General features: G+C 46.9%; 1 protein-coding gene and 1 long non-coding RNA gene across 2 annotated transcripts; both read left to right on the top strand.

Moving 5' to 3' along the window:
- Nucleotides 1-825: 825 nt before the first annotated feature.
- LOC140419464 (uncharacterized) lies at nt 826-9,510 on the top strand. The gene is made up of 2 exons (XR_011945803.1): nt 826-872; nt 5,883-9,510. It is a non-coding gene; the product is annotated as an uncharacterized lncRNA (long non-coding RNA).
- A 7,588-nt stretch (nt 9,511-17,098) lies between these two features.
- Nucleotides 17,099-20,950, top strand: LOC140417872 (uncharacterized). The gene is made up of 3 exons (XM_072501309.1): nt 17,099-17,109; nt 17,929-18,717; nt 20,893-20,950. Exons 1-3 carry the CDS (start codon nt 17,099-17,101, stop codon nt 20,948-20,950), a joined length of 858 nt encoding a protein of 285 aa, XP_072357410.1.
- The last annotated feature ends 1,604 nt before the right edge of the window (nt 20,951-22,554 follow it).

Raw genomic sequence — 22,554 nt, 5'->3', positions numbered from 1 at the left:
AAAATGATAAGGGGGTTGGATAGGGTGGACAGTGAGAGCCTTCTCCCGCGGATGGGAATGGCTGGCACGAGGGGACATAGCTTTAAACTGAGGGGTAATAGATATAGGACAGAGGTCAGAGGTAGGTTCTTTACGCAAAGAGTAGTGAGGCCGTGGAATGCCCTACCTGCTACAGTAGTGAACTCGCCAACATTGAGGGCATTTAAAAGTTTATTGGATAAACATATGGATGATAATGGCATAGTGTAGGTTAGATGGCTTTTGTTTCGGTGCAACATCGTGGGCCGAAGGGCCTGTACTGCGCTGTATAGTTCTATGTTCTATGTACTTGGATCACTGTCTGGCAGAGTCTGCATGTTCTCCCCGTGTCTGTGTGGGTTTCCTCCGACTGCTACGGTTTCCTCCCACAAGTCCCAAGAGACATGGTGTTAGGTAATTTGGACATTCTGAATTCTACTTCACTGTATCCGAACAGGCGCCGGGGATTTTCACAGTAACTTCATTGCAGTGTTAATCTAAGCCTACTCGTGGCAATAATAAAGATTATTATTATCCATTTATGCCTATAAGAATGGTTTTGTCTATTTATTTCCACTGTGTCTCACAATTTCAGACCAACTCCAAAAGAGAATTGGGGTCGTGCTTTTGCGCTTCTGTATGGTCCTTCAGTCCCAGTCGACATTCAACAACAACAAATAAATCTGAGCAATTATCTTCAATGGCGGGCATTCTGCCCAGCATGCCTCGCGGTAGAGACTGTCCCGGATACGGACAAGAGACCATTGCGCAGGCGCGGAACAGCCCAGGGTAAGGAACATGCGCAGTGGGAGTGATGGCGAAGGGGAGCTGCTTGTTTCTGGTTTCCACAGCGGGTAAGGTAACAGTGTGCCCGAGAGAGCAGTGGGCGCTGTGGGTGGGCGGAAAGACTTGATAAACACTCAGTGAAGACCTCAATCCGCGAATAAGACACTCTCACCCCTGCGGCCCGCTTCCCCGAGCCGCTGTACTTCAGGCAGGGGCCAGGCCCAGGTTAATTGCCACCATCCTAAAGGAGCAGCAGGACGCATGCGAGGTGAACCCTGTCCTGTCAGGAGGAGGAGAGAATGTTGTGAATTTCCTGGCTGGATTCATCACGATCTGGATATTATTGACTTCTAAATTTTAGCATTGAGTTCCAGATCATTACCACTCACTGGGTGAAATGTATTCATCACATCCCCACCACCACCCATACGTCTTGCCCCCAAATCGTAAATCTGTCCTGAAATCATTGTATGGTCGGGTAATGGGGATGTTTCTTTATCTACCTTATCTAAACCTATCATAAACCGGTACACCTCTGTCAAATCTCCACTCTGCCATTTGCTCCAAGGAGAACAACCCTCTTATGGACTGGCTTGATTAACACTACACCCCTGCAAACATCACCCTCTGCCAGTGTTCATGTATAAGACCATAAGACATAGGAGCGGAAGTAAGGCCATTCGGCCCATCGAGTCCACTCCACCATTCAATCATGGCTGATTTCAACTCCATTTACCCGCGCTCTCTCCATAGCCCTTAATTCCTCGAGAAATCAAGAATTTATCAAATTCTGTCTTAAAGACACTCAACGTCCCGGCCTCCACCGCCCTCTGTGGCAATGAATTCCACAGACCCACCACTCTGGCTGAAGACATTTCTCCTCATCTCTGTTCTAAAGTGACTCCCTTTTATTCTAAGGTTGTGCTCCCGGGTCCTAGTCTCCCCTGCTAATGGAAACAACTTCCCTACGTCCACCCTATCTAAGCCATTCATGATCTTGTAAGTTTCTATTAGATCGCCCCTCAACCTCCTAAACTCCAATGAATATAATCCCAGGATCCTCAGACGTTCATCGTATGTTAGGCCTACCATTCCTGGGATCATCCGTGTGAATCTCCGCTGGACCCGCTCCAGTGCCAGTATGTCCTTCCTGAGGTGTGGGGCCCAAAATTGCTCACAGTATTCTAAATGGGGCCTAACTAATGCTTTATAAAGCTTCAGAAGTACATCCCTGCTTTTATATTCCAAGCCTCTTGAGATAAATGACAACATTGCATTTGCTTTCTTAATTACGGACTCAACCTGCAAGTTTACCTTTAGAGAATCCTGGACTAGGACTCCCAATTCCCTTTGCACTTATGAATTTTGTCACCGTTTAGAAAGTAGTCCATGCCTCTATTCTTTTTTCCAAAGTGCAAGACGTCGCACTTGCCCACGTTGAATTTCATTAGCCATTTCTTGGACCACTCTCCTAAACTGTCTAAATATTTCTGCAGCCTCCCCACCTCCTCCATACTACCTGCCCCTCCACCTATCTTTGTATCATCGGCAAACTTAGCCAGAATGCCCCCAGTCCCGTCATCTAGATCGTTAATATATAAAGAGAACAGCTGTGGCCCCAACACTGAACCCTGCGGGACACCACTCGTCACCGATTGCCATTCCGAAAAATAACCTTTTATCCCAACTTTCTGCCTTCTGCCTGACAGCCAATCGTCAATCCATGTTAGTACCTTGCCTCGAATACCATGGGCCCTTATTTTACTCAGCAGTCTCCCGTGAGGCACCTTATCAAAGGCCTTTTGGAAGTCAAGATAGATAACATCCATTGGCTCTCCTTGGTCTAACCTATTTGTTATCTTTTCAAAGAACTCTAACAGATTTGTCAGGCACGACCTCCCCTTACTAAATCCAGCACATCTCTAGCACTTTCTCCTTTGTGATAGCTACCATATTCAACTCTGCCCCCTGACTCTCCTGAATTGTTGGGATATTACTCATGTCTTCTACTGTGAAGACTGACGAAAAGTACTTATTTAGTTCCTCAGCTATTTCCTTGTCTCCCATCACTAGATTACCAGCGTCATTTTGGAGCGGCCCAATGTCTACTTTTGCCTCCCGTTTGTTTTTAATGTATTTAAATACACTTTTACTATCATTCCTAATGTTACTGGCTAGCCTGCCTTCATAATTGATCCTCTCTTTCCTTATTTCGCTCTTTGTTATCCTCTGTTTGTTTTTGTAGCCTTCCCAATCTTCTGACTTCCCACTACTCTTTGCCACATTATAGGCTTTCTCTTTTGCTTTGATGCATTCCCTAACTTCCTTTGTCAGCCATGGCTGTCTAATCCCCCCTCTGATAATCTTTCTTTTCTTTGGGATGCACCTCTGTACTGTGTCCTCAATTACTCCCAGAAACTCCTGCCATTGCTGTTCTACTGACTTTCCCACTAGGCTCTGCTCCCAGTCGATTTTCGTCAGTTCCTCCCTCATGCCCCTGTAGTTACCTTTATTTAACTGTAACACCTTTACATCTGATTCTACCTTCTTTCTTTCAAATTGGAGATTGAATTCGACCATATTATGATCACTGCCTCCTCAGTGCTCTCTTACTTTAAGATCTTTAATCAACTCTGGCTCATTACATAACACTAAGTCCAGAATGGCCTGTTCCCTCGTGGGCTCCATCACAAGCTGTTCCAAAAAGCCCTCCTGTAAACATTCAATGAATTCCCTTTCCTTGGGTCCACTGGCAGCATTATTTACTCAGTCCACCTGCATATTGAAGTCCCCCATGATCACTGTCACCTTGCCTTTCTGACATGCACTTTCTATTTTGTGGTGCATTTTGTGCCCCTGGTCCTGACCAGTTAGGAGGCCTGTACATAACTCCCATTATGGTTTTTTTGCCTTTCTGGTTCCTCAACTCTACCCACACAGACTCCACATCATCTGACCCTATGTCGTTTAGTGCTATTGATTTAATTTCATTCCTAATTGACAAGGCAACCCCACCCCCTCTGCCCACCTCTCTGTCTTTTCGATAGGTTGTGAATCCCTGGATGTTTCAATGCCAGTCCTGAACCCCCTGCAACAACGTCTCTGTGATGTAGTTACCTTGTGTACCTTGTGTCGCCCTATTTATTTATTTTATTTCATATTCATGCACTTAATTATCTGAATACTTTTCATTGTACCTAGGTACATGTGACAATAAACAAAATCAAACCGCAGTTTTTCCAACCTAACATTGCAACTATAATCCCTCAACCCTGGAACCATTCTGGTAAATCTCCTTTGCACTGTCTCAAGGACCCTCACATCCTCCATACTGTGTGGTGATCACTAGTTTGCACCGACCCAAATGTTCTGTCTTGCTGTCTAGTGATGTCATCACACACCCACAATTGCACAGTGACATCACCCCCACTCCCCGGGTGACTCCTCAATGGTGTCACTAACAAGACCAACAGCAAATATTGCCAAACCCCAGTTGGTGAGATTATAACGTTTGAGCTTCTTGAACCGCTGCAGTCTGTGTGGTGAAGGTGCTCCACAAATGATGTTAGATAAGGAGTTACAGGTTATTCATCCAGTGATGATGAAGGAACAGCGGTGATATATGTCCAAATCATTATGCGCTGATCTATTTATATTGAGCCTTTAAGGTAATGAAACATCCCTCGATATTTCACAGAAATGTTATCAAACAACATTGACACTGAGCCACGTAAGGAGGATATTAAGGCTGATGGCCAAAAGTTTGATCAAAGAGGTAGGTTTGAAGGAATATCCTAAAGGAGGAAAGTTGGATTGAGAGGCGGAAAGGTTTAGGGAGGAAATTCCACAATTTATGGCCTTGGGAAAATGAAGGTGCAGCCACAAATGGTGGCACAGTTAATATCAGAATGTTCAGGAATTAGAGGAAGTGCAGATATCCCAGAGGGTTGTGAGGCTGGAGGAGATTACAGCGGTCGGTCAGTGAGCATAGGGGTGATGGGTGAACAGGACTTGGTGTGAATAAGCACACAGGCAGCAGAGTTTTGTGTGACCCCAGGATTACAGGGAGGATGAATCTGGGAGGCTGGCCGGGAGTGTGTAGGATAATAAGTTGAGAGGTAACAGGAATGGATGGGAGTTTCAGCAATAGATGAACTCGGATTAGGGTGCAGTTGGGTGAAGTTCCTGATGTGGAAATGGTGGTCATGGTGATGATGGGGATTTGTGCTTGTACACCCATCTTGGGTCAAATATTATTCTGAAGTTGTGAAGAGTTTGCGTCAACCTCACTCAGTTGCCAGGGAGAGGGTTGGAGTTGGTGTTCAGGGAGTGGAGTTTGTAGCGGGGACTGAAGACAATGACTTCATTTTCCCAGTATTTAAATGGAGGAAATTCCAGTTCCTCTTGTATTGGGTCAGACTAGTCAGGCTGCTGTGTGATTTTGAGGGGAACTTGAAGGTGATGGTGTTAACATACATCACAAAGGGGGACACATTGGCGTAGTGGTATTGTCACTGCACTTGTAATCCAGAGACCCAGGGTAATGCTCTGGGGAAATGGGTTTGAATCCCACCAGGGCAGATGGTGGAATTTGAATTGAATAAAAATATGGAATTTAAAAAGTCTAATGACGACCATGAAACTACTGCTGATTGTTGTAAAAACCCATCTGGTAAATGTCCTTGAAGGAAATCTGTCATCCTTACCCAGTCTGGCCTCCGTGTGGAAGCACCCACAGCAATGAGGTTGAGTCTTAAATGCCTAAGAATGGCTGAGCACTCAGCTCTTTCTTGGTGATGGTAGAACTTCAGAGTTTGGAGATTCTAAGTTCTGTTTGAGTTGAAGACATAAAGGACCGAGTCTTCTGTAGATCCAGACCAGGTGGTCGGTTCTCTTCCCTGAAGGACATCAGTGAACCAGCTGGGTTTTTCTGACAATCCAGCAGTTTTCATGGTCACTTTTTCCCAGTGCCGCCCCCACAAATGACCAGATTCGTTCAGCTCAATTTCACAACCTGCCTTTGTGTTTTTGTGGGTTCTCTCTCACTCCCTATTTTCTGTTTTAAATCTATTTCACAGGGTATTAGAAGGGGATTTGTTGGGAAACTCAAATCGAACATCGCATCAGGATCTGACAGTCACCCAATTTATTGTGACTTTATATCATCGAATTTCGAACATGGAAGGAAAAAGCATCGTTCACAGTGGGGAGAAACCGTACACGTGTTGTGTGTGTGGACGAGGATTCAGTCGATCATCTGGGCTGTCAAAACATAAATGCAGTCAGACCAGACATAAACCGTTGAAATGTGGGGACTGTGGGAATGGATTCAGACACCCGTCTGAGTTGGAAACCCATCGACGCAGTTACACTGGAGAGAGGCCGTTCACCTGCTCTTGTGTGTGGGAAGGGATTCATGACGTCAAAGATTCTGGTAAAACACCAGCAAATTCACACTGAAGAGAAACCGTTTAAGTGTCGAGAATGCAGGAAGTGCTTTAAAGGTTCCAGCGAACTTATGTCCCACCAACGTATTCACACTGACAAGAGACCGTTTAGGTGCTCTCACTGTGGGACTGGGTTCAAATGGCCATCTCAACGCACCGTACACCAACGCGTTCACACTGGGGAGAGACCTTTTAAATGCTCAGACTGTGAGAAGTGCTTTAAAAGGTCCTGGGAACTTATGCGACATCGGCGTGTTCACACTAACAAGACACCGTTTAGGTGCTCTCACTGTGGGACTGGGTTCAGATGGTCCTCTCAACTCACTATACATCAGCGCGCCCACACTGGGGAGAGGCCATTCACCTGCTCTGAGTGTGGGAAGGGATTCACTCGGTCATCCCACTCGGTCATCCCACCTGGTTATACACCAGAGAGTTCACACTGGGGAGAAACCATTCACCTGCTCCATGTGTGGGAAGGGATTCACTACCTTATCCAACCAGCTGATACATCAGCACACTCACACTGGGGAGAAGCCATTCACCTGTACCAGTTGTGGGAAGGGATTCATTCAGTCATCTGCCCTGCTGATACACCAGCGCACTCACACATCATTGGTCCCATTCACCTGCTCCAGGGGTGGGAAGAGAGTCACTACCTTATCCAATCTGCGGACACACCAGCGTGTTCACACGGGGGAGAGGCCATTCACCTGCTTTGTGTGTAAGAAGAGATTCACTCACTCATCCGCCCTGCTGAGACACCAGCGACTTCACGAGTAACGATGGTGATTGGACTTTGCTGTTAATCACATCCAGGACTGAACCATGTTCATTGGGGCCTGTTCCTGCTGATAATAAATCACAGCCCAATTATAGTGGTTAATTCTGTGAATCAAACTGAAATAAGTCAACTTTCTATTTCACCCACATCATGTTGAATCTTTTTAATATCTCGAAGACAAGTTAGTTCCTTTTGAAATGTTCTCCCTCTCCCCTGTCTCCTCCATCCTCCCCTCCAATAAGTGTGAGACAATCCAATCAGCTACCTCTGCTAGTTTCCTCACTTCCACCAATCCACCTGGACAAATATCTCTCCGTGTCCAACTCCTCCAGCCAGCCTCCCCACACACAGTGAGTTCATACTGCAGAGAGAGGGTTTAAATGCTCCTGTCACAGTCTTAGCTGTAAAAACCCACATTCACTGATGGTTCACCAGTGCAGTCACTCCGGTTCCACTCCATTCACCTGCTCTCAGTGCAGGAAGAGGTTCAGGCGATTGTCCATCCTACAGCAACATCAGTGAGTTCACACCGGGGAGAAGTCATTCACCTGTTCCATGTGTGGGGAGGGGGAGGGATTCACTCAGTCATTCAACCTGTTAACACACCAGTGAGTTTGCACTGACTGAAGATATTCTAAATGTCTGGATTGTGGAAAGTGTTATAAAATACACTGACAAGAGACTGTTCAGAATCTCTCACAGTGGGACTGATTCAAGTGAACATGTGGACTCAGTGTCCATCAGCGCACTCACACTGGGCAGAGACTGTACATCTGTTTCATATGTGGTCAGAGATTAGCTCAGTCATCCCACCTCAACACACATCCACTTGTCCACACTTTTCAAAGTTCAGAGTGTGAGGAGAGATTTAAAATCAATCGAATCTGCTGTCACACAAACACATTCACACGAGTAAGAGGCTGTTCACCAGCTGTGTGTGCGGCAAGATATTCACTTGGTCTTCTCACCCACTGACACACCAGTGAATTCACGGTGATTAAGGGCAGCACAGTAGTTAGAACAATTGCTTCACAGCTCCAGGATCATCCACATAGATGATTTGGAGTTGGGGACCAAGTGCAATGTGGCAAAGTTTGCAGACTACACTAAGATGAGTGGTAAAGCAAAAAGGGCAGAGGATACCGGAAGTCTGCAGAATGATTTGGATAGTTTAGGTGAATGGGCTAGGGTCTGGCAGATGGAATTCAATGTTGCCAAGTGTGAGGCTATCCATTTTGGGAGGAATAACAGCAGAATGGATTATTATTTAAACGGTAAGATGTTAAAACATGCTGCTGTGCAGAGGGACCTGGGTGTGCTGGTGCACGAGTCGCAAAAAGTTGGTGTGCAGGTGCAACAGGTGATTAAGAAGGCTAATCGAGTTTTGTCTTTCATTGCTAGAGGGATGGAGTTCAAGACTAGGGAGGTTATGCTGCAATTGTATAAGGTGTTGGTGAGGCCACATCTGGAGTATTGTGTTCAGTTTTGGTCTCCTTACCTGAGAAAGGACATGTTGGCACTGGAGGGAGTGCAGAGGAGATTCACTAGGTTGATCCCAGAGTTGAGGGGATTAGATTATGACGAGAGGTTGAGTAGACTGGGACTGTTCTCATTGGAGTTCAGAAGGATGCGGGGGGATCTTATTGAGACATATAAGATTATGAAGGGAATAGATAGGATAGATGCGGGCAGCTTGTTTCCACTGGTCGGGGAAAGCAGAACTAGGGGGCATAGCCTCAAAGTAAGGGGAAATAGATTTAGGACCGAGTTTAGGAGGAACTTCTTCACCCAAAGGGTTGTGAATCTCTGGAATTCCTTGCCCAGTGAAGCAGTTGAGGCTCCTTTAAACGTTTTTAAGAAAAAGATAGATACCTTTCTACAGAATAAAGGGATTCGGGGATATGGTGTACGGGCCGGAGAGTGGAGCTGAGTCCACAAAGATCAGCCATGATCTCATTGAATGGCGGAGCAGGCTCGAGGGGCCAGATGGCCTACTCCTGTTCCTAGTTCTTATGTTCTTATATGTCCCAGGTTCGATTCCGGCTTGGGTCACTGTCTGTGCAGAGTCTGCACATCCTCCCCGTGTGTGCGTGGGTTTCCTCCGGGTGCTCCAGTTTCCTCCCACAGTCCAAAGATGTGCAGGTTAGGTGGATTGGCCATGATAAATTGCCCTTAGTGTCTGAAATTGCCCTTAGTGTTAGGTGGGGTTACTGATTATGGGGATAGGGTGGAGGTGTGGACCTTGGGTAGTGTGCTCTTTCCAAGAGCCGGTGCAGACTTGATGGGCCGAATGGCCTCCTTCTGCACTGTAAATTCTATGATTACAGGGGTTGGGTTCTGCTGTTATTGCTGCTGTTAATCACATCCAGGACTGAACCATGTTCATTCTGACAGTTGGAGTTTGTTTCTGCTGTGAGTAACTGGAATGAAGTTTAATATTGTGGATTAATGTCAAATAAATCAGCTTTGTTTAAACCTGTTGTGTGTTTTGTCTTTCCCACCTGAGTGTTTAACTTCACCTGTCTGGAGTTCAGAAAGGACAATCTGGGAGGATTACACGGCAGGAACAGAACTTCAGCCTGGACACAGTCCTTCAGGGTCACACAGAGAGGGACAAATGACACTTTGGGGGGTTTCGCTTCCTTCCACATGAGTAAAATCCTACGCCGGGCTACTAGGGACGCAAAGGCCACAACATCGGCCTCTTTCGCCTCCTGCACTCCCGGCTCATCCGCAACTCCAAATAAAGCTAACCCCCAGCCTGGTTTGACCCGGACCTTCACCACCTTCGAAATCACTCCCGTCACACCCCTCCAGTACCCCTCCAGTGCCGGGAACAACCAAAACATATGTTTGCCGGGCTTCCGCCGCACCTCCCACACTTGTCCTCCACTCCGAAGAACCTGCTCAACCTTTCTCCCGTTATGTGTGCTCTATGTAGCGCCTTAAATTGAATCAGGCTAAGCCTGGCGCACGAGGAAGAGGAATTTACCCTGCCCATTTATCCATTGTCCCCAGATATTTAATGTTGCCGCCACCACTGGGTTTGTGGTAAATCTTTTTGGTGAGAGCGGTAGTGGCGCCGTCACCAGCGCCTCTAGACTCGTCCCTTTACAGGACTTTCTCTCCAGTCTTTTCCACGCCGCTCCCTCTCCCTCCATCATCCATTTACGGATCATCGCCACATTGACGGCCCAATAGTAGTCGCCCAAATTCGGCAGCGCCAGTCCCCCTCTGTCTCTGCTACGTTGTAAGAACCCCCTCCTTACCCTCGGGACTTGCCCTGCCCACACGAAGCTCGTGATACTCCTGTCTATTTTTTTAAAGAAGGCCTAGTAATTAGTATAGGGAGACACTGGAATACAAATAGGAACCTCGGGAGGACCATCATCTTAATTGCCTGCACTCTGCCCGCCAATGACAGTGGCTGCATGTCCCACCTCTTAAAGTCCTCCTCCATTTGTTCTACCAATCATGTCAGATTAAGTCTGTGCAAGGTTCCCCAGCTCCTGGCGATCTGAATCCCCAGGTATCGGAAGTTTCTTTCCACCTTCCTTAGAGGCAGGCCTTCTATCCCTCTACTCTGGTCCCCAGGGTGTATCACGAAAAGTTCACTCTTCCCCATGTTAAGCCTATATCCCGAGAAATCTCCAAACTCCCTCAATATCTGCATGACCTCTGTCATCCCCCCCACTGGGTCCGTCACATACAACAGTAGGTCATCCGCGTAGAGCGACACTCGGTGTTCTTCTCCCCCTCTAATCACCCCTCTCCATTTCCTGGAGTCTCTCAGCGCCATGGCCAGTGGTTCAATTGCCAACACGAACAGTAATGGAGATAGCGGGCATCCCTGCCTTGTTCCCCTGTATAGTCGGAAATACTCCGATCTTTGCCGACCCGTGACCACACTTGCCATTGGGGCCCCATAAAGGAGTTTGACCCAGCTAATAAACCCGTTCCCGAACCCGAACCTCCTTAGCACCTCCCATAGGTATTCCCACTCCACCCTGTCAAATGCCTTCTCTGCATCCATTGCCACCACTATCTCTGCCTCCCCCTCTACTGGGGGCATCATTATCACCCCTAATAGCCGTCGCACGTTGACATTTAGTTGTCTCCCCTTTACGAACCCTGTCTGGTCTTCATGCACCACCCCCGGGACACAGTCCTCTATCCTCGATGCCAGCACCTTTGCTAGCAATTTGGCGTCCACATTTAATAGTGAAATAGGCCTATAGGACCCGCACTGCAGCGGATCTTTATCCCGCTTCAAAATTAGCGATATCGTCGCCTCTGACATTGTCGGGGGTAGAGTCCCTCCTTCCCTGGCCTCGTTAAAAGTCCTCACCAACAGCGGGGCCAGCAGGTCCACATATTTTCTATAAAATTCCACCGGGAACCCATCTGGTCCCGGAGCCTTCCCTGCCTGCATATTCCCCAGCCCCTTGGTAACCTCGTCCACCCCAATTGGTGCCCCCAGGCCTTCCGCCTCCTGCTCCTCCACCCTCGGGAACCTTAATTGGTCGAGGAACTGCCGCATCTCCTCTTTTCCCTCCGGGGGTTGGGACCTATACAGTCCTTCGTAAAAGGTCTTAAACACCCCGTTTATCTTCCCTGCTCTCCGCACCGTAGCTCCCTTTTCGTCTCTAATTCCCCCTATCTCCCTCGCCACTGTCCTCTTTCGCAGCTGATGGGCCAACAAGCGACTAGCTTTTTCCCCATACTCATACCTCACCCCCTGTGCCTTCCTCCACAGCACCTCCGCCCTCCTGGTGGTCAGAAGGTCAAACTCCGTCTGGAGTCGTCATCTCTCCCTGTACAGTCCCTCCTCCGGGGTCTCCACAAATTCCCTATCCACCCTTAAGATCTCCCCCAGTAGTCTTTCCCTTTCCTTGGCCTCTGTTTTCCCTTTGTGGGCCCTGATGGAGATCAGCTCTCCTCTGACCACCGCCTTTAGTGCTTCCCATACCACTCCCACTCGGACCTCCCCGTCGTCATTGGCCTCCAGGTACCTCTCGATACATCCCCGCACTCTTCCACAGACTCCCTCATCCGCCAACAATCCCACATCTAATCGCCAGAGTGCTCGCTGCTCCCTCTCCTCTCCTAGTTCCAGGTCCACCCAATGTGGGGCATGATCCGAAATAGCTATGGCTGAATACTCAGCTTCTTCCACCCTCGAGATCAACGACCTTCCCAAAACAGAAAAATCTATCCGGGAGTACACTTTATGAACATGGGAGAAGAAGGAGAACTCCCTGGCCCTCGGTCGAAGAAATCGCCATGGATCCACTCCCCCCATTTGGTCCATAAACCCCTTAAGCACCTTGGCCGCTGCCGGCCTTCTTCTGGTCTTAGATCTGGATCTATCTAACCCTGGGTCCAGCACGGTGTTGAAGTCACCTCCCAGTATCAAGTTTCCTACCTCCAGGTCCGGTATACGTCCCAGCATCCGCCTCATAAATCCCGCATCGTCCCAATTCGGGGCATATACGTTAACCAGCACAACCTCCATTCCCTCCAGCCTGCCACTCACCATTACATATCTGCCTCCACTATCTGCTACAATGCTCCTTGCTTCGATTGCTACCCGTTTCCCCACCAGTATGGCCACCCCTCTGTTATTTGCATCTAGCCCTGAGTGGAACACCTGTCCCACTCATCCTTTCCTTAACCTAACTTGGTCCGCCACCTTCAGGTGCGTCTCCTGGAGCATAGCCACGTCTGCCCTCAGTCCTTTCAGGTGCGCGAGCACTCGGGCCCTTTTAATCGGTCCATTTAGGCCTCACGCGTTCCACGTGATCAGCCTCACTAGGGGGCTACCTGCCCCCTTCCCGTGTTGACTAGCCATCACCTTCTCTAGGCCAGTCCCACGTCCCGATTCCGCGCTCCCACTCATTCCCCAGGTGTCCAGCATTCCAGCCCCAACCACCCTTTCTTTAGCCAGTTCCTCTTTGATTTCTGCAGCAGCAACCCAGTTATCCTCCCCCCCTCCCCCTCCCCCCCCCCCCCCCCCGCTAGATCCCCCTCTAGCGTGATTGCTCCCCCCATATTACTTCTGCAAGTCAGCTGACTTCAACTGACCCCGGCTTCTCCTGCTCACTCCTTGACCCCCCCCCCGTGTGGGGAACTCCCATCTACCTTGCGCCTATCTTCCCGCCATTATCTTTCTGGCGCGGGAACATCTCTGTAGCTGACCCGCCTCTTGTGGCGCAGCTCCCTTTCCCACCCCACTCCTCATCATCCGCCTATGTCCCTTCTTTCCCCCCCCACCGGCACCCACATTTCTTAGTGTCTCCCCCCTTCCCAATTTACTTCTCTATATACATCGACAGTAACATTTCCCTGTAATATCAGTCCCTCAGTTCCGATCCAATTTCTCACCTTTAATAAAGGTCCATGCTTCTTCCGCCATTTCGAAGTAGTGATGTCTCTCCTGGTACGTGACCCATAGTCGTGCCGGCTGCAGCATCCCGAACTTCACCTTCTTCTTGTGTAACACCTCCTTGGCTCGATTAAAACTCGCCCTCCTTCTCGCCACCTCCGCACTCCAATCCTGGTACACCCGTACCACTGCATTCTCCCATCTACTACTCCGTACCTTTTTGGCCCATCTCAGAACCACTTCTCTATCATTAAAGCGGTGAAATCGCATGATTGTCGCCCTAGGTGGTTCTCCTGCTTTTGGTCTCCTCGCCGGGACCCGATGAGCCCCCTCCACTTCTAAGGGGCCCGAAGGGGCCTCAGCTCCCATCAGCGAGCTTAGCATCGTGCTCACGTAAGCCCCGCAGTCCGCTCCTTCCACTCCCCCTGGGAGACCCAGAATCCGAAGGTTCTTCCTTCGTGCTCTGTTTTCTAGGGCCTCAATCCTTTCAATGCACTTTTTGTGGAGCGCCTCGTGCGTCTGTGTTTTGACCGCCAAACCCAGGATCTCGTCCTCATTATCCGTCACCTTCTGCTCCACCACGCGGAGCTCTGTCTCCTGGGTCCTTTGTGCCTCCTTAAGCCCCTCAATTGCCTGTAGCATCGGGGTCAGCACCTCCTTCTTTAGTAGCTCCACACACCGTCTTAAAAATTCGTCTTGATCGGGTCCCCATGTCGCCTGGGCTTTCTCCGCTGCCATCTTGTTTCTTTTTCCTTTCTGTCCCTATCGTCGATGATTCCTCGCGCTGCAGCCGCCGATATTTTCCTCTTTCGTTGGGGTGGACTCCCTATTCACTCACCCCACACCGGGTTTCGTCGCGCGAAAATTTCCCGTTGGGGCTCTTAAAAGAGCCCGAAGGTCTGTTGGAGCTGGAGCCGCCGAAACGTGCCGCTTAGCTGGTCACCGCCGCAACCGGAAGCCCCCATTGAATTGCAAACATGACTGACCCAAGAAATCGTGTCACTGGGTAACAGAAATCCCATGAATCTTTGTTGAGATTGACCACAGTCAGCTTTTGAACAAAGTCAAATATCGTTACATGGAAGAGAATTGAGAATTATGTGTTGCTTAGATTTGACCACTCTGTGTTTTGGTGTGAAACATTCTGCAGCCTAAATCCCGTTCATGTATAAGAAAGGAGGGGTGACAGCAAATCCGCACTGAGCCTGGAGTTCCACATCTCCCTGAGTGGCTTTTCCTATTTCTCTATCATTAAGGTCGAATTTATCAAGGTGATTTTGTTAAATCTCTGACATTTCCTCTAATTCAGTTACAGTGTTGTTTGTGTCTGTCTATATGAGCACCAAGTACCGTTAGAAATGTTTTAGATGGTGATTAAAATGTTAATCTGTGTCAACAAAGCCATTAAATTATTTTGTAAATTGAGCAAACTGCCAAGATTCGCACTTTATTTTTTCATGTCTGGAACGATCTATCTGGACTGTACGCAGAACAATACTTTTCACTGTACCTCGGTACACGTGACAATAAATCAAATCAAAGGGACAGTTTCTTACTCATCTTCAAACTGAACAGTGTCTTCTTAAAAATTATTCATTCATGGGAGGTGGGCGTCACTGGCTGGGCCAGCATTTACTGCTCATTCCAATTGCCCTTGAACTGCATGACTTGTGAGGCTATTTCCGAGAACACTTACAAATCAACCACAACATTTCTGTGGATCTGTAGTCACATGTAGGCCAGGCCACGCAAGGAGAGCATATCTCCTAAAGGACATTAGTGAACCAGACGGGTTTTTACAACAATTATTAGACTTTTCATTTGAGACTTTTATTCAATATCATTATCTATCACAGGCAGATTCAATCCCAGATCCCCAGAGCATTAACCTGGGTCTCTGGATTACTAGCCCAGTAACAATACCATTACACCACTGCCTGGCCCACATAGTCTTGGCAGAATATGATGTCTTGTAACTTCTCAAAATTACAAGGAATTTATTTTTTCAAACAAATACTGATAGTTCTGCTGTTTCTAGAAACATTTTGGTTGATACTGTTTATCTTTTTAAATCAAGATCTAGTCTTTACAAAATAATTACCCAATACACCAATTCACTAATGATAATCAATGTTCACTACTGAATAATCATGAATTTAATTATTGTTTTTTGCTATGAAATCAATACATAGTTTATATAGGAACGGTACAGAAGACAAAATGGCAGCAGGAAGCCACGTGTTCGAGGTATAAAAGGGCTTCCTTGACCTTGTTACTAATGACAGTGAATACACTATGAAAATAACAATTTTAAAACTAAATGTGATTACACATGTGTACTTACAGCTTCCTACATTACAACAGTGAATATGTTTCTGAAGTACTCCATTGGCTTTAAAACATTTCAGGAGGTCCAGTGGGAGTGAGAGGTTTTATAGAAATGTAGATTTGTTCTAATTGTCCGCATACAAGGATATATTACACTCCATGTCCCCACCAGAATCATTGATAAAGATTGAGTCTTAATTTTGTGTAATAACCACGTCATTGACACCATTTTGAATACTCTGTGAAACTCCCGACACCCCATATGCACAATTATTTGTTGTAAAACACAGCGAGTTGTTGTGATTTGGAATGTGCCGTCTATAAATTGTGCTCGAGCCTCATTGGACTGTAACTTACAAAAGGGAATTTGATACATTCTGAAAAATAAAACAAAATAATCGAACTCTGGCATGGGGAAAATGGGCCAAATAAACTCCTCAAGCAGCCTTGTGTACATGTAAAGTGAGTGGTAACAACCTGGAACCTACTGCCTCTGAGAGTAGGAGATGCAAAGTTGAGGGAAGGATTTCCAGTATCTGTGTGACTGGAGAAGCATAGATATATAAAATCCTGGTTAGGCACCACCTGGACTGCTGTGATTTAAAGAAAAACAAATGCTGGAAATCTTAAGCACATCTGGCAGCCTCTGTGGAGAGAAACAGAGTTAATGTTTCAGGTCAGCATGATCTTTCATCAGATCAAGAACAGTGTTACTATTAGGGCCAAAGGGACAATCTGTGGGTGGAGCCAGAGGACTGTGGTCGGGTGTTGAACAAATACTTCACATCTGTCTTCAGCCACGAGAATGAGGAGGTAGATATAGAACTCAGGCAGAGAGACTGTGAGGTTCTTGAGCAAATTGACATAGGGAGTGACAAGTTATTGGAAGTGTTGGCAGGCTTAAAGGTGGACAAATCTCCAGGTCTGGATGAATTGTGTCCCAGGATGCTGTGGGACGTGAGGGAGGATATTGTAGGGGCTCTGACCCAAATTTTTAATTCCTCTCTGGCCACAAAGGAGGTGCCAGGGGACTGGAGAACAGCTGATGTGGTCCCACTGTTTAAGAAAGGTTGTAGAGATAAGCCAGGGAACTTCTCAGGTCAGTGGTAGGGAAACTATTGGAGAACATACAGAAGGAGAGAGACTTATCTTCACTTGGAGAGGCGAGATTTAATCAGGAATAGTCAGCATGGCATTGTTAGAGGGAGGTTATGCCTAACAAATTTGAATTGATTTTTTATGTGACCAGCTGTGTAGATGAGGGTAGTGCAGTTGATGCAGTTTGCTGGATTTAAGCAAAGCCTTTGACAAGATCCCACAGGGGAGACTTTATAAAGAAGGCAAAAGCACATGGGATACAGGTAACATGATATGGTGGATTCAAAATTGGCATAGCTGATGGAGACAGAGGGTGATGACAGACAACTGCTTTAATGGCTGGAAGCACACCCCAGGGATCCAGCAAAGTGAGAATGGAGGGAGCGTGTGTGGGATGGAGATTTGCAGCTTTCGGGGAATAAGAGAGAGGAAAAAATGTTCCATAGGAACTAGAATTGTCTTCACTTGAGTTTCTATCCTACACTGACAGTGATGACTTTTAAAATTATTTTTACAGGATATTAGGCGAGAAGAAATTACAGACAGAAATATCAAACATCATGTCTCGATCTGACAGAGTCACTCAATTCCCTGGAATCTGAATATCATCGGGCTTTGAGTCTAGAAGGACAAATGTTTTCCTGAACTGTCAGCTTCAAAAGATTTCAAACATCAGTGTGACTGGAAAAGCAACGAGACCCACACAACACACACCCGCGTGAGAGAGTTCCAGTGAACTGACTGTGAAAGATCTTTCACCAGTTACACAGCCTGACAAAACATCACACCATTCACAGCGGGGAGACTGCACCCGTGCTCTATAAGAACGAGGCTTCAACTTATCATCGAACCTGGAGAGACACAAGGTGACCCGCACTATGGAGAAACCATGGAAATGTGGGGACTGTGGGAAGGGATTCAAAGCTCTGTCTGAGGTGGAAATACATCGACGCAGTCACACTGGAGAGAGGCCGTTCACCAGCTCTGACTGTGGGACAGGGTTCAGTGATTCATCCAACCTGCTGATGCACCAGCGAGTTCACACCGGGGTGAGGCCATACACCTGCTGTGATTGTGGGAAGGGATTCAGTCGCTCATCCAACCTGCAGTCCCACCAGCGAGTTCACACTGGTGAGAGGCCATTCACCTGCTCTGAATGTGGGAAGGCGTTCACTCTGTTATCCCATTTGCAGACACACCAGAGTTCACACTGGGGAGAAGCCATTCACCTGCTCCCAGTGTGACAAAGGATTTACTAATTCATCCAATCTACAGAAACACCAGTGGGTTCATACGGGTGAGAGGCCATTCACCTGCTCTCAGTGTGGGAAGGGATTCACGCAGTTAACCCACTTACTGACATACCAGCCGGTTCACACTGGAGAGAGGCCGTTCACCTGCTCAGAATGTGGGAAGGGATTCATTCAGTTGTCCAAGCTGCTGATACACCAGCGAGTTCACAATGGGGAGAGGCCGTTCACTTGCTCCGAATGTGGGAAGGGATTCACACAGTCCTCCACCCTGCTCTCTCACCAGCGAATTCACACTGGGGAGAGGCCATTCACCTGCACTGTGTGGGGAAAGGGATTCAGAGATTCATCCACCCTGTTAAAACACCAGCGAGTTCACACTGGGGAGAGGCCATTCCTCTGCTCTCAGTGTGGGAAGGGATTCACTCAGTCATCTAGCCTGCTGACACATCAGAGAGTTCACACCGGGGAGAGACCATTCATCTGTTCTGTTTGTGGGAAGGGATTCACACAAGTCAGCCAACCTGCAGACACATCAGCGAGTTCACAAGCAATTACAAGGGTTAGATTCTGCTGTTATTGCTGCTGTCATCCACGACTGACATGCTCACAGTCGATGAAGTGGGAGTGTCGGAGAGTTTCTTTCTGCTGGACTGGCCGGTCTCCTGACTTTGCTTCCAGTGGGCTGATGCTGAGCCTGGGAGAGCACATTTCCACTGAAATGATCCACAAACTGATGAAGGATACTTATTTTATCCTGAGTAGTAAATATTGTTATTTCTACCACTACAGGTGGATCTCACATAAATACATTTGTCTCTGTTCCATTGAGTCTACAGCACAGGGCCAGGCCAGTCGGAGCAATTGGTCTGTGTCAGTATTTATGCTCCACATGATCCTCCACCCACCCCTCTTCTTCTCCACCATCAGCATCTCCTTCTATTCCTTTCTCCCTCATGTATGTATACAGCTTCCCCTTCAATGTATTCATGCTGTTCTCCTCAACCACTCGCTGTGGTCGTGAGTTCCATGTTCTCACCACTCGCTCGGTAAGAGGTTTCCCATTGAAATTCCTATTGGATTATTGAACCACTGCATAATCTTAGACTCCCATCAGGTCACCCTTCAGTCTTCTCTTTTCTAGAGAAAAGCAGTCCCAGCTTTTTCTGAGGGTTAAATGATCTCGGGCCTGGTATTATTTTTGTGAATCTTTGTTGCTCCTTCTCCAGTGCCTCTATTTCCTTTTTCTAAATGGAGATCAGAATGTTGACAGTGCTCCCAGTGTAGTCTAACCCTGGTTCTAAACAAGTTGAACATAACCTCCCTGCTTTTCGATTCTATCACTCGAGAAAGGAACCCTATAAATGGGGCCCCACATGTTAGGAAAAATGTGAAGTTCTCGGAGAGGGTGCAGAGGAGATTTACGAGAATGGGAGCAGGGATGAGACTTCAGTGAATTGGAGAGACTGGAGCTGCTGAAATTGTACTTTTTAGATCAGAGTACGTGGAGAGGATGGTTCCACTGGGAGGAATAACTAGAACCCAAGGGCACAGCATCAGACTAAAGGGACGATCCTTTAAAACAGAAATGAGGAGGAATTTCGTAAGCCAGAGGGTGGTGAATCTGTGGAACTCTGCTGCAGAAGGCTGTGGAGGTCAAGTCACTGAATGCCTTTAAGGCAGAGATAGATAGGTTCTTGATTAATAAGGGGATCAAGGGTTATGGGGAAAAGGCAGGAGAATGGGGTTGAGAAAAATATCAGCCATGATTGAATGGCAGAGTAGACTCGATGGGCCGAGCGGCCTAATTCTGCTCCTATGTCTTATGGTCATGAGGTCAGAGAAGGAGGCTATTCAGCGCATCGATTCCCTGTTGCAAACCAGTCAGACCCATTGCCCTGTTCTATCCCTGTAGCCCTGCAAGTTTTGATCCCTAAATGCCCATTCAGTATCTGTTTGAAATCTTCCATGGTCTTCATTTCACAGGCAGCGAGTTCCAGGTCATTACCATTCGCTGCATCAAAATATTCTCCCTCATAATCCCCCTGCATCTCTTACCCAAAATCTAAAATCTGTGCCCCTCCCTCGTCCTCGTCCCTTCAGCTAATGGGAACAGCTTTTCTTTATCCACCTTATCGAAACCTGTTGTAATCTTGTCCACCTCTATCAAATCTCCCCTCAATCTCCTTTACTCCCAAGGTGAACATCCCCAGCCTGACATCGACCAGAAAGAACAAACAGAATATGTTAATATCTGAAATCAATTGGGAATGTTTAATTTCTGTTTTAAAGATCTTGTGAATATATTGTCCTGGACAATAAATGAATTGGAATACTGTCCCTCCGGTACGTCCAAATGGAATATTTCAATCTGGTATCCACCTAAATTCCAGTGAAAGTCTGGAATGTGTAGATGGGATGAATGAGTTGATCACTTTCTCTTGGAAATATTTACATCCTTGTCCATGAATTTTGTTTTAAAGAAGTCCAGCCGCTACATAAAATATCAGCACCTTAACAGGGGGAGATCAGAAAGACAGACTCACTTTGGTCTTTTCATCAGCACATCTGAGAGTTAAGAATGTGTGACATGATTTTGGGATACCATAGATAGAATTTACAGTGCAGAAGGAGGCCATTCGGCCCATCGAGTCTGCACCGGCTCTTGGAAAGAGCACCCTACCCAAGATCCACACCTCCACCCTATCCCCATAACCCAGTAGCCCCACCCAACACTATGGGCAATTTTGGACCGGTGTGAGTGTGCAGATGTGATTTGTTACATGTGAAAAACAGCAAGTGTAAATTCATGTTGAAAAGGACTGAAGACCGGGTCCCAAACACAGCTATTTGAGACCCAGCAGGAGATGAAATGGTGAATGTGTCCAAGGGATTGAGACAACATTGTGACAGCATCAAGGCACTGATACACACTCCAGAGAGAATCAATGGAGATGGTGCTTCTACCCAGAATGCAATGGTAATGCTGCTGCACTTTGATACTACTGCTCAGACATTAGACTGTGTCAGCTCTTATTTATACTGAATAAAATCTAACCACTGCCACCAATAAGGACTATCACTGTGAATCATTTCAGAGTTTGGGAAAGTGGGGGTGTTAAGGGTCAATATAAATTAAGAGTTGACCATTCGGCCCCTCGAGCCTGCTCCATCATTCAATGAAATCAGGGCTAATCAGATTGTGGTCTCAACTCCACTTTCCTTCTCCACCCTTTCACTCCCTTGTCAATCAAGAATCTATAAAATTCAGCCTCAAAGCAGATTCAATGGCCCTGCCTCCACCACTCTCTGGGGAAGAAAGATTAACAGACCCACAGCCATCAGGGGAAAAATAATCATCCTGATCGGCATTTTAAATAAGAGACCCCTTATTTGTAAATGGTATCCCCTCATCCTAGTCTCTGCCACAAGGGGAAACATCCTCTCAGCATTCTCTCCATCAATTCCACTTAGCGTCTCTAACATAATTTCTCATTCTTCTAAACTGCAATGGATACAGGCCCAACCTGTCAAACCTTTCCTCAGAGGATAACCCCCTCAATCCAGGAATCCGGGGAGTCAACCTTCTCTTTGCTGCTTCTAATGCACGTATCTCATTTCTGAAATAAGGAGACCCAAACTGTACACAGTGCTCGAAATATGGTCTCATTAAAGACCTTGTACAACTGCAGCAAAACATCCCTACTTTTATATTTCATTTCCTTTGCAATAAACAAGAATATTCCATTGGCCTTCCTAATCACTTGCTGTACCTGCAGACTAACTTGGGATCAGGCACCCCCGATCCCTCTGTACCTCAGAGTTTTGCAATCTCTCAATTTAAATAATATTGTTTTATTTAATACTTTCTGACAAAGTGGACAATTCATATTTTCCAAAGTTATGTTCCATCTGTCAGTTTTTTACCCACTCACTTAACCCGTTCGTAGTCCTTTGCAGAGTCCTTAAATCCACTTCACAAATTACTTTCCTCCCGGTCTTTGAGGCATCAGAAAATTTAGCCGCCAGACATTCAATCCCGTCATCCAACACATTCATACAGATTGTAAATGGTTGAGAGCCCAGCACTGATCCTGGTGACATTCCACTTGTCACATCTTACCCACCCAGAAATGACCCATTTATACCTACTGGCTGCTTCCTGTTCACTAACCAATCCTCTATCCATGCTGATATGTTGCCCCCCACACAATGAGCTCTTATTTTGTGTAATAACCTTTGATGTGGCACCTTGGGAAATACTTTCTGGAAATCCAGATAAAGCACATCTATTGACATCCCTTGTCACTTCCTCAGAGAACATTGATAAATTAGTCAGTCACAATTGACTTCCTGAACTCCATTTTCAAACATTGTCTCAAAGAAAATTCAAATGCCCTCTACCCCTCTGGCTCCTTTGCCAACTACCTTAGAGGGACTCACTTTCTGTTAAAGAGC

Source organism: Scyliorhinus torazame, chromosome 5 (genome assembly GCF_047496885.1).
Source record: "Scyliorhinus torazame isolate Kashiwa2021f chromosome 5, sScyTor2.1, whole genome shotgun sequence".
Taxonomy (NCBI): Eukaryota; Metazoa; Chordata; class Chondrichthyes; order Carcharhiniformes; family Scyliorhinidae; genus Scyliorhinus; species Scyliorhinus torazame.
Note: the sequence above shows the minus strand (reverse complement) of the source record. Positions and strands in the feature narration are given on the sequence as shown.